This window comes from Capra hircus, chromosome 5 (assembly GCF_001704415.2).
Source record: "Capra hircus breed San Clemente chromosome 5, ASM170441v1, whole genome shotgun sequence".
Taxonomy (NCBI): domain Eukaryota; kingdom Metazoa; phylum Chordata; class Mammalia; order Artiodactyla; family Bovidae; genus Capra; species Capra hircus.
This window is the reverse complement of record NC_030812.1, coordinates 116,119,912-116,132,600: the sequence shown is the minus strand read 5'-3', so window position 1 is coordinate 116,132,600 and position 12,689 is coordinate 116,119,912. Positions and strand designations below refer to the sequence as shown.

The window sequence follows — 12,689 nt, the reverse complement described above, 5'->3', positions numbered from 1 at the left end:
GCGGGGGGCCCAGGACCCCAGTGTCTGCCCCAAGCAGACACCGGTAGGACCACGGCCAGACGGGGAGGTCCCTTCTGCCCCGGGACTGACAGCAGCTCAGCTAAGAGTTGGCCGGACCCCAGCACCCGAACGAGCAGCCTGGGCTTGGGGCCCAGCTCAGGCCTGAGTCCTGTCGGTCTGCGCCTTCAGGTCCCTGCAAGGCTCTGGTGGGCATCAGCAAGATGAGGGTGCTGTGCCCAACGCCAGGCCGGGCACACCGCAGCCGGCCCGGACGGAAGGCCCGGGACCCCGCGGAAGGCCCGGGACCCCATGGAAGGCCCGAACAGAAGGCCCGGGACCCCACGGAAGGCCCAGGACCCCGCGGCCCGAACGGAAGACCCGGAGCTCCAGGACTGCATGGAAGGCCCAGCAGCTGCTGCAGGGCTGGGCTCCTAACCGGCCTCAGAGCAAACAGCCGAGGGCCCGGTGCCTGGCAGGGACCCCCCACTTCCAGGAGAGCCGGTGAATCACAGGCCGAGGCTGGGGTTTCATTGCACATTTATTCCATGTTTCACACCTTGTATTCCAGAAAGAACAGTCTTTAATCCCCTCAGATTGGTTGGCTCAGACTCCAAGGACCCCCACCAACACCCCTCACATTCAGCTTCAGGTTTACAGACACGTGAAAACAAGCGCAGGGCCTCACTGAACCGCGCAGATCCCTCCTATTTGAAAAACAAGCCACCGCCAGGGGCATGCACAGCTTCCGTGTGCCCAGCGTTTTGGCCTCAAGGACGATCTGAGTGCGGTGGGCAGGGCCCGGGGTCTAAGCAGAACGGGCTTCCTGTGCAAAGCAGGGGGAATCTCCCTGGAACTGGGTGCCCGGCAGGAGGGCAGCAGTGGGCCAGGGCTGTGGGAGCTGATGCTGGGGCAGGGGCTGCTCTCTGGCCTAAGGCTAGCAGGTCTCCTGGCTGACCTGGGGGCTTCTGGCATTTGCACGATATTTTGTGCTGACTTCCACGCACGTGAACAACCCAGGAACCTGCACCATCACACACGTGTATCTGTGTGGCCTGATCCTCAGCTGCTGTGCAAAGACGGGGTGGCGTCCTGGCTAACCCCCCACCCCAAGGGCTGGCATGTGACGGGAAAGAGATGCTGCAAGCGGACGGGAGTCTGGGGGCAGAAGTGGCTGCTGAGGTCAGGGGCCCGCCCGGTGGGGTCGGAGCTGTAGCTGTGGCCCAGGGCCCCACGGTGGTGTCCAGGGAGCCAGGGGCCATGTGACCTTGCTGGGTCCTCCCCAGCTCAGGCAGAGAAGCTGTGGGGAGCAAAATGGGCGGGCTGGGCGGGCCGGTCTGCAGCTGGGCCCCACGACCAGCGGATCAAGTCCACTTGCACCTGGACACACGGCACGGGGAGGGGCTCGGGCCGCTCCAGCCCCGCGGGGTGCAGGAGGGACAGCGTCCTTTAGGGCCCTGATCGCGGGGCAGGAGCAGCTACACCCGCCTGTCCAGGGGCCCAGGGGAGCCTGAGTGCCGGCCAACACTGACGCTGCCCTGCGGAGAGGCTCCCACCCGCATGGGCTCCACAGCAGACCGCCCGGGCTGGTTCCCTCCTTCCAGAGGTCATGGGTGCAAAGTAAGGCAACTCGGAGCCTCTCTCTGCTCCGGGCAGCTGGCGGCTGCAGCCAGAGTCCCCCCCGGCTCGCCGTCGGCTTTCTAGCCAAGTTTATGCCAAGAAAGCGGGCACGCGGCCCAGTGAAGCAACCAAGCTATAGGAGCCCACCTGAGGCCGAGGCCGGGGAGGGCAGAGAGGTTTCGTGGCTCCGCGCAACGTCTCACTCGACAGCTTTGCCTGCACTTTATTCTCGTCACTCAGCAGAACAGAAGTTTTAAATTTCCAAGCAGGTAGGAGGCAGCTGCCACCTCCCTCTGCCCCCCGTGCCCGGACAGCAGGCCTCTGAGGGGGGCTGCCTCCCAGGCTGCCCTGGGCGGGGGCGCCACGTGGTGGGCGTTTGGCAAGGGCGCTCCAGGGTGGGGGACGGGGTGCTGGCCCCCGGGGCCCTGCGGCCAGCCAGCCCACCCCCCGGTCGCTTTGGTATCTCAGGAGGCGGAGGCCACCTGCCCTCACCAGGCCTGACGGAGGCCAGCGCCTTGTCTCGGCGGGCGGCTCCAGCAAGGCCTCTCCTCCCCGGCCGGGGCCTGCAGCCGGCGGCGGGGGCACTGCCCGGCGTGGGAGGCCCGCTGCGGTGCGCTGGCCTCACTTCTTGTAGTGATTGGGGGCGTCCGCGAAGGCGAACTTTAGGCGGTAGGCCTCGGCCAACAGCAGGCTGACGTCCTCGTCACCCCAGTGGGCGGTGGGCAGGTTCTGAAGGAAGAGCAGCAGCTCCTGGGGGGACAGACAGTGGTCAGCGGGGGCGGGGGGCCGGGGGGCAACCCGCAGGCTGGGGGGAGGGGGGCCCCGGGGATGACCAGTGGGCTGGCGGGGGCCCAGGGGGACAGACAGCAGTCAGAGGGGACGGGGGGTCCGGGGGGAGACAGACAGCACTCAGAGGGGGCGGAGGGCCCAGGGGGTGACCCGCAGGCTGGGGGTACGGGGGCCCAGGGATGACCAGTGGGGTGGGGGGAGCCCAGGGGGACAGACAGCAGTCAGAGGGGACGGGGGGTCCGGGGGGGACAGACAGCACTCAGAGGGCGTGGGGGGCCCAGCGGGTGACCCGCAGGCTGGGGGGATGGGGGCCCGGGGGGAGAGACTGCAGTCAGCAGGGGCAGGGGACCTGACAGGCGACCCGCAGGCTGGGGGTAGGGCGGCCCAGGGATGACCAGTGGGGTGGGGGGGGGGCCCAGGGGGACAGACAGCAGTCAGAGGGGACGGGGGGCCCGGGGGGACAGACAGCACTCAGAGGGGGTGAGGGGCCCGGGGGGCAACCCGCAGGCTGGGGGGGAGGGGGGCCCGGGGGAGAGACAGCACTCAGAGGGGGCGGGGGGCCCAGGGGCGATCAGTGGGGTGGCGGGGTGCCCAGGGGGACAGACAGCGGTCAGAGCAGGCAGGGGCCAGGGGCTGGGGAGCGGGGTGCGGGGACAGGGGCCCAGGGGTGAGACAGTGGTCAGAGGGAGCAAGGACTGGGGTGGGAGGAAGGGGTCCCAAGGGTGACCAGCAGGGTTCGGAAGTGGGGGGCCCAAGTGAGTGATCAGTGGTGTGAGGGGAGAGGGCCCAGGGGGTGACCAGCTCCTGGGGGACAGAGACGGGGTCAGAGCAGGCGACAGGCAGGGTTGTGGGGACGGGGCCCTGCAGGAAGGGCCTGGGAAAACATTCTAGCACCCACAAACCCTGTCCCCCCAAGTCGACGCCGACAGGCCCTAAGGCCTGCAGCCAGGAGGAAACCCCCCAGAGCCGCTGGGAGGAAGAGGGCAGTGTCACCCAGCACCAGGCCTCACATGCCTGCTGCCCCAGCGCTCTGGGGTCCAGGGACCTTCCGGGGGATGCAGAGCCCACCCCCTGGGCACTCAGGGCTGGCACCCAGCAGCCAGGCCTGGGCCCAGGTCCTGGCTGTGCTGCTTTCTGACTGGTGGGCCAGGCAGGCTGCTGACCAGCTCAGGGCCACAGGTTCCCCACCGAGGAGAGGGTCTCAGCTCCCAACAGGCCGTCAGTGCCTGGCGCTGGGCGACACGGGGACCTGTGCAGGCCTGCTGTCCCCTGACCCCCCGTCACAGAGCCGTCTCCCCTCCCGAATTGTGAGCCTTGCGCTGGGAGGCACCGCTAATGTGGCTTCCCTGGAGCTGCTCGTCCCCATTTCCTCCCGCATTTTGGACCCTTTCTGGGGGCCTTTAAATTGAATTCACGGAGCAAATTTCACTGGCAGAGTGTCCCCGGGGACGCATCAACATCAATCTGCTGTCTTTCACCATTAGACACAACTTACACGGATGCCAATCCAATTCTGAGCAGGTCGTAAATAAATACCTTTGGTTTTATTTTTAATCCACTTCGCTTCATATTATCATGACCTCGCTACTTGCAAGGTGAGAAGCAATACCCTCCCATTACGGTAACTCAGCGACTCCACTGCACACTCAATTTCAGAATCTAATTTAGTCCCCCAGGTTCACTGGATGGACAGAGAATAGAAATGCCTGGCGCTCCACAGCCTGCGAAGCTTGAAGAAGGAAAAATCTATCCGGGTGACCTTTACGGGAGGCAGAGAACACAGCCAAACACCTCCCTAAATACAGATTTCTCTTTTAAAAAGGCCTTATTTATGTGCTGGGTGGCGGTGTCTCTGACTGGGGAGCCCTGGGGCGGCCTGGGGTTGGCCATGTCGTCCGGGGAAGGGCCATCGGTCACGACGCCATCACTGGCTCACAATGCATGGTGCCCGCTCCCCCGGGGAACAAGACAGCAGCAGGGAGAGCCCGGTGCAGCGGACCGCAAGGGCAATTTGTTTTTCACCTTAACTTCTCCATAAACAGTCACCACATTCACAGGATGAAAGCTGGAGGACGGTTTGCTCACAGCTCTGAGGTCAGAAGGAATCAAGGTCGGGTCGGGTCCCCATGGTTCTCTGCCGACTGTGCCCATGAGATGCCACCACGGCCGCAAAGCCCCAGCTCAGCGCACCCGCCACCTGCCACTGTTCTCCCACGCTGGCACGCACTGTCTGCGGCCATCAGGAGGGCCGGAGTGACGGTGCCGCCCCACCGCACAGCCCGGAGGCCTCAGCCCTGACCAAAGCGCCAGTCACCCTGAGGACGGGCCCGCAGTGCCTGGTGCCAACGACAGGGGCCTGAATCTTGCGTCGGCCCAGTTCTCGGGGTGATAAGTGGTTTTTGACTGTCCTCCGGACACGCTAGATGCCACCTCACAAGCATGTGGACCGTGGCTGGCTGTCCCTTCCATCGGGGTCTCCTCTGGAGGCCCTGCTGGGGCCGCCCGGCCATGGGAGCCCTGAGGGCATCGTCCTGCGGGCATCGCCATGCGGGCATCACCATGTGGGCATCGTCCTGCGGGCATCACCATGCGGGCATCGCCATGCGGGAATCACCACGCAGGCATCGCCATGTGGGAATCGCCATGCGGGCATCGCCATGTGGGAATCGCCATGCAGGCATCGCCATGTGGGAGTCGCCATGCGGGCATCACCATGCGGGCATTGCCATGCGGGAATCGCCCTGCAGGCGCAGGCAACAGGGCATGAGGGAGGCAGGCTACAGGGGGGCCCTGAGCAGGGTTGTTGCTGGATGCCTCTTCCAGGCGATCCTTCCTGCCTTTGCCTCTGGGTGGGATCCAAGAAGTGAGCTTTCCGATGTTAAAGAGCAAATAATGTTTATGACTTCGGGGACTTCTTGCCAAAACGGTTTCATTTGTCCAGAGAGAGGCATTACGTTACCATCTGCAAAGCACGATTCCCTCTACGTGCGCACCCTCCCAGGAAGGACAAAACGGTACACCCTGGCATCCGCGAGAGTGGGTATGGGCCCCCTCTCAGGCCCTGGGTTCTGTCTGTGTGGCCCCCTGCAGAGGCTCCCGCGTGTCAGGAAGCAAGGTCGCAGTCAGATGTGGAGGTGGGCCAAGCCTGCACCCAGCCACCGCGACCCCTTGGAACTCTGGAGGCACAAACCCGGTGTGCTCGCCCAGGCGATGAGGAAGCGCAGCTCTGTTCCCGGAGCAGAAAGGGCCCTCACTCTGCTGGCCGCGTGCCGGACCACCCAGGCCCAGGCCACGCCAGGCACGTGCTCGTCACACGGCCCGGTCTGGGCTCTCACCTGTCAGGCTCTGGCCTCTGGGGCTGGTGTGTGTGTGGAGGCGGGAATCAGGCCACAGGCGGACATGCAAACTGCTAGCGGGCAGGCAGTGCTCAGCTCGGCGCGGGGGCCGGGCCGGGTGTGTGACTGGCTGCGGCTCTTCTGCCCGCCCACTGCGGGGGTCTTGGTGGAGCCTGGGTGGTTCAGTGCCCGCACCGCAGATGGCCTTGTCCCCACAGCGCTGGCTGACATCAGAGCCTGGGCACCAGGAAGCCTGGAAGCTAAGGGCGTGGAGACGGGGTGACCTCCAGGCCGGGGGCCCGAGAGGCTGCGACTCTGAGTTGTTTGGTGCAGAAGCCGTCCCAGTGTCCACCATCACATCACCACTCCCCTGAGACGTCTGGGGGCCCTGCGGACCCCGTATCCTCAGAGTTGACGGCCGGCTCCTTCCAGGGCTGGACCTTGGACAGGAGCACCCAGGCCACATGGCCCACGGGAGCCACCGCCCCCACCCTGGCCCGGCCCGGCTGCTGGAAGCCTCAGGGCGAGTGTGCTGGGGACACAGAGTGGCCGCGGCCGAAATGCACGCAGCACCCAGGGTGCCTGCTATGGGCAGATGTGCTGCTCTGGCCCACAGGACCGGCCTCCCACCCTGCCCCGCGGGTGAGCGGCCAGGGGCCGCATGCTCTGCAGGCAAGGGTCCTGGTCCCGGCGCAACGGCCCATGCCTGACAGCCAGGCAGGCCTGGACCCCTGTGCTCCCGCCTACACAGGGGCTGTGGGCCTGAGTCCACCTTTAACACAAAGCCCTGTTCCTGGGGAGCACACGTCAAACGGGTCAGTAGGAGGGAAGCTGAGGCTGGACTGTACCGAAGCGGGCTGTGATGTCCACAGTTCGGTGCCCCAGGCCAGGTCTCCCTGGGAGCCCCGGGGGTGGGGGGACAGGGTGGGCAGGGCGCCGTGAGCCAGGGACCCAGGAAGTGCCTGGCACTTCGTCCTGGCGCCGCATGTGACCGTCCCACCAGCCTGGCTCTCCCATTTCGGCGCCACCTCCCACCACCTGCTCCTCCCGCCAGGACCTTCCTGCCGTGCGGGGGACACGGGACCCCGTCCTGGGCTGCCCACTGCCATGTGGCGAAGTCTGCAGGAGCAGGCCAGTTCTGCCCCTCGAACGGCGACAACCACTGACGAGGAAAAGCATGAACGCGGCTGTCAGCAGGCAGAGCATCTCCCAGGGCCGTCCCTCCCTCCAGTGGTCAGCCACGGGCTGCCCTGGAGTTCGTTCACTCTGCGCCAAGCATCACACTGCGTGCTGACCTTGCGACCAATCCCGGGCCCTCCCCACTCTGTCCACGGCCAGTCCTGGGGCCTCCCACACCCCCAGAGCCGGAAAGAAGCAGCTAGGGCCCCAGGAGACTTAGTGCCAGCTTAGTTCATGCCTGGCGCTCGGCTGTGACTCTCCCCCCCTAGGGTTGCCCTCCTTATCCTTGAACCTGACCTGAGCAGGACCCTGCCTCTCTGAGAGGCCACATGCTCAGAGGGGACCGCCTCCCTCCAGTGCAACCCCCCCACCTCCAACTCTTAGGAGGATGTCTCAGTGGGACCAGGCGGTCCTGGACTGGCAGTCTGATGGCTGAAGATCTGACCTGGTCCCCCTCCTGAGCTGGTTTTATCAGATGGTAAAACCGCAGGGAGTCCCCTGGGTGGGGTGCAGGGACTGGGCTAAGACAGAGACCCTGACCCTTCCACGCGTAAACCCACCCTGCACAGACACGGCCGCAGGAGGCGCCCAGAGGCCCGAGATGAAAATCGCCTGTGAGATCCCCTCTACTTCCTTGACTGTTAACCTTTCGAGCACTCCCGGTGACCTTTAGCCAATAGATCAAAGGGAACAGCTCACCCTCACGCGCGGCGGACACGAAGGCACACCTGAGAAGGTCAGTCCGCCAGCCCAGGGCTCCTCCTGGGTGGATGCTCGCTCAGGGGGCTCCACTGGCCACGTCCCATCCCGTGTTCCCGCCGGACTCCAACTCCAGCGTCCAGGACGACAGACACAGCTGCCTCAAGGGCGACACCCTGCTGGCCGGGGGTAGGGGGGCGCGGGCAGCTGCAGGCTGGCCCTGCTTCCCAGGAGGGACCGGGTTCCCCAGGCTGTGGCTCCTCCTTCCCACCCCTTCCCTCCCAGACGGTCCTGTGACAGCTGATTCCTTTGACAATCCAGTTATTAGTTTGAAAAAATCTCGTCAAGTTGCAGGACCAAACCAGGGCTAAAAATAGAAGGGCGCTGACAGCCGGCTGGGCTGGACGGCCAGCTGGCTGCTGGCAGCCCCCGGAAGGTGGGAAGGTGACACCGCGGGAGAACGCTCTTCTGGGGGGCCTCCGACGGCTCCGGGAGGCGCGCTGTCCTTGCAATTAATTTCGCGTTTCTTTGCCAAAAAAAGGATGTCTAAACAGAAAACCCCTCCAGGTACCGAGAACACAAGCTTGACATGAGCGCTCTGAGCTGCTCTGCGCCTCACATGTCTGCACGCGGCCGGGAGACGTCTGACCCGCCCACGGAGAATGCTTACAATCCTGGCATGGGGATCAGAGCCGCTCCGTTCTGCAGAGGCCCCTCGGCTCTGCAGGCTGGGGGCTGGTCGCAGACAGTGCCGGAGAGGGGCCGTCCTCACTGCCGGACGCCCACCCAGGAAGCACGCCCACTCACAGCAGGAGACCCCAGGCCCGCGCTTATCTGCAAAGTGTGCCTTCAAACGGGCAGGCTCAGGGCCTGGAGGCGGCGCCAGCTGCTCACCCCGAGAAATCAGGGGAGGGAGCCACAGAGGGGAGCGGGGCTGTGGTCCCGGCAGCCAGGGCCCCAGGAGCTCGGGGGCGCTGCCTGCACGGGGCCCGGCGGCCCCCACATCCCCGCAGCTACCCTGCTGGGCTCTGGGGCAGGGACGCTGTCAGCCACATGGTTCCCCACGTGTGGTCCGCTCCCCACGTTCAGTGGCTCCCCGGGGCGGGTCCTCCCTACTGAACCCTCCTTCCTGAGAACCCCTCGGCCCCACCCCGCCCGCAGCTCACCTCTGGCCACTCTGCCAAGCTCCTCGGCAAACCCTCCCTCTACCCGGCCACTCAGGCTGCGTTCCCCCGGGCCCTCTTCACCCCTACGGACCCTCTGGGGCAAGGCTCACCGTCACGGGGGTCTCCATGCCCCGCCTCTCCCTGAAGACCACCTGAGTGTCCTGTGGCCACCTGCACCCCTCCACACCAGTGTGTTCCCCTGCAGCCGTAACAATGTGCAGATGCCCGCAAACTACACCTGTCCCCCCGCTTCCTGGCTCCGGGAAGGCAGACCACAAACTGCTCTCCTGTGGTGGCAGTCAGACCCCCGCGCCCAGGACCCACCTCCCTCCACCATCCAGCCCAGCCCACCCAGCGCTCTCACCCCGGCCCAGCCTGTGGATGACCGTTTCGCCCCCACTCTCCCACCCTGCCCCCTAACCTGCAGGGCAGCATCACCAGCATCATCTAGAAGAAAAACCATCCCCCAAACTACCCTGCTCTCCACAAGCCAGCAGCTCCGCCCTCCCTCCAGGGAGGCAATGAGGTTCCAGGCATCCTTACTGGGCACTTGGAAGGCTGGGGGTCTCCCATCTCTTCAAGTTACAGGAAGCCCTGAGACCCTCTGTCCATGGGCACCCGGCCTCACCAGGAGCAGGAGGGCCACGGACAGGGGCCTTGGAAACCTCCAGAGGACTGCCCCTGGCAGTAGGTTGGGAGGGGCCGTGGGGCAGAGGGCGCGGGAAAGGAGGCAGGCATGTGCAGGGCAGTGAGCCGCGAGGCCCTCCCGTGCCTCCTGATGCCGAACCACCCACCCTACAGTCTGTGCCAGGCCTGGGACCGACTCCTGGGCAGGATCCCTGGGGCAGGGCCCTTCACACACGTGCAGAGTGCCCGTCGGAGGGGACCCTAAGGAACCCCGCATGCAGGCCCTGATTCCAGTCCCTGCTTCTCACGAGGGGCGCTGCAGAAACACCTTTCTCAGGGGGGCACTATCCGCTCAGCTGCAGGACCAGGGCCCCAACCCGGAGATTTAGACGCAAGCTTATTCCTGGAAACCGTTCAAAACTAATGAAGCACTCTGCAAGCTGGCTTTTACCTCGATTCCAGTAACACCCAAGCTGTAAATCGCTGGCCGTTAGGACGCATCCCTTTTGTTTTCAGGAATGTTAAAGGGTCACTGCCAAGCACTCTGGACCCAAGATTTATGGACTTTTAGGGGCAAAAGTTTCTTTTCTGTCTTCATCAATTCAGAGAGGTGTTTAAAGAGAAGATTCTCCCCCACCCCCATCCGCATCTGCTCCGCCAAAGGCCTCAGTGGCAGAGGGGACCCTGCTGGGCTCAAGCTGGGATGGGACAGGGTGGGAAGGGGCAGAGGTGGCTCCCAAGCCCGGACCCACCGGCACGGTTTCCAAGAGAAGAGCCGCGCCCCACCCCCCCCAACTCAGGGCTTCGGTCTGGTGGTGTCCTCCCAGAGCCGCCTTCCGAGGAGGCATGCGGTTTCTTATGAGGTCTCCACAGCAGCGGCAGCCTCACGGCCGCCTCACAGCCTGTACCTGATTTCACCATATGAGTCAATTCCTTGAGGGCAAAGGGTCAGAAGGACTATGCCCAGCAGGAACCTGAAACTTCACGGTGCCCGACTGAGAGCAGGGTGTGTGTCCCAGCAAATGCTGAGCTGAGGGCAGGTGGGCAGATGGATGGATGGGTGGATGATGGCTGGATGGATGGTGGATGGATGGTGGACGGTGGATGGATGATGGATGGATGGATGGACAGATGGATGGATGATAGGTGGGCAGATGGATGGATGGATGGATGATGGCTGGATGGTGGATGGATGGTGGACGGTGGATGGATGATGGATGGATGATAGGTGGGCAGATGGATGGATGGGTGGATAGCTGGCTGGCTGGGTGGATAAGATGGGTGGGTAGACGCATGAGCAGGCAGGAAGATGGACAGATTAAAACCATAAACACAACATCCAGGACGGCCCTAAGAGTAGGCCATGGCCCTATCCTTCCCACTGGAAGCCGTGAGCCCCATGAGCAGCCAACCTCAGCCTGCGTCTGTGGGGCCACAGCTGAGCCAGACTCGGGCCTGTGCCCCCAGCGCCTGGCAGAGGGCCTCGCGGCACGAGGAGGCTCATGTTGAGTCAGCACCGTTACGGATCAAACTGAGCATACAACTGCAAACACATCCTGTGGCAGGTGGCCAGTGAGGACCGGTGACGTGATGAGGGCGCCGCCGCCAGGGGCGGGAGTCTGAATCCCAGGCCCTCCAGCTCAGCACCCGCTCAGGGTTGCCACTTGGCTGCTAATCAGAGGCATGTTTTTTGGGTGGGGGTGTGTGTCGCGTCCCCCCGGGACTAACGCACCACCACCGCACCGAGAACCACGTGGCAAGTGGCCCGCCAGGCCCAGGCCCGGAGCACCAACGCTGACACGTCCAGGAGCCCCGGGGCCCCCACGTCCAGTGGCTGGACTGCAGGGGAGGGCAGGTCGGGCAGGGGCTGCTCCCCAGGGCCTGGCTGGCTCCCACGTCAGGGTCGTTTCCAGGTGAAGAGCCTGAACCCCCATCCCCACCTCTAAGCCCCCCAGCCCCGAGCCCGCGACCGGGGAGACCCAGCTTAGGACAGGCAGAGCCAGCTGGACTCCAGGGAGGCACAGCAACCCCACCCACCCAGCACCTGAGCGAGCTGGTTATTTCCACTGATTCCTAAACACACGCGCTCAACTTCTGCTCAAGTTACATCCACGCTCCCATGGAGGAGAAACTGCGTCGAGTCGCTGGGCTTGGCTGGGGGCCTCGCTGCCCCCTGCCCCCCGTCTCCAACATGACCGAGCCGTCCCCTGAGAGCGACTGTAACGCAGACGTAGTCGTAGACGGGTATTTAAAGTGTGAATCGAATCAAGAGTAACCAGGGCCCGGAAGGTGACGTGCCGTCTGTCTTTGACAGGTTCCCAGGCTGGTGTGCCCACCCCGGCAGGAGTGAGGGTTATGATGACAGGGCTGTCTGGAGACATAAAGCCGGGTACCGAGAGCCCAGCGCCTCCCCCGACGCCTGAGCACCAGGGTACGCGTTGGCTAAGTAGCACCGTGAGAGCCCACACCAGCATGACCCCCACTGGGAAGCCCCCTCCTCCGAAGGGGCTGAGGGTGGTGGCAGGGGTCTGTGACGGGGGCTGCCTGTTGCCCTGAGACCCTGAGGCAGGTGGCTTCACCCCTGACACTGGGGGTCACTGGGACCCTGTCTTATGTACAAGACAGACGGAGACCCTGCCACGGCAGGGATGTAGGCGCCCAGGGCCTCAGGGCCTGGGCTACAGGGGTCCCGGGTGCAGCACCTGGAAGTGGTGTGTGGGAGCTGTGGGCATAGGCGGTACCCACGCCAGTGCCAAGTGTGTCCTCTGAGAGGCTCCACTCACAACTCCCGCCCCGGACGCCCGCCCGGCAGTCACGCAGGGGCACGGCCTTTGGAGGCCTGAGCCCAGGGGTGGCCCAGCGTGGACACAGCAGTGACATGCGCGAGGTCAACGTCCGGCAAAGACTCGGTGTGGCACTCACGCACCTCCCAGGCCGAGGGGCCGGATCCAGGCTGGACCACCAGGTGAGATGACTACAGACTTCAGAGCCAGCCACCTGTGTGTCCTGGGCTCCCGCCAAACAGGCAGCTGGAAGGCACCTGGCGGGCCACTGACATGGAGGGCGCTCCCCAAGGAGGTGGACGAGAAGAGGCAGCAGCTGGAGCCCCCACCCCTCAAGCCCAGGGGATGGCGTGCCCGGGGGGAGGGGCTGCAGACACACAGTACTTGCATCCTCTCCAGGAAAACAGCCACGTCACGCCCGGCGGCAGACACCACTGCCCCGCAAGGCGAGCGCGCCAGGCGGGGGCAGTGTGTCCTCAGTCAGAACCCGCAGA

The 12,689-nt window shown here is 64.8% G+C and overlaps 1 protein-coding gene across 1 annotated transcript in view; it reads right to left on the bottom strand.

Annotated features, from left to right (window-relative positions):
• Positions 1,824 to 12,689, bottom strand: part of TBC1D22A (TBC1 domain family member 22A) — a 271,283-nt gene continuing 260,417 nt past the window's right edge. The window contains exon 13 of the mRNA XM_018048921.1: positions 1,824 to 2,367. Coding sequence (XP_017904410.1) covers positions 2,239 to 2,367 — 129 coding nt within the window. The 3' untranslated portion in view covers positions 1,824 to 2,238. The remainder of the gene's footprint in view (positions 2,368 to 12,689) is intronic.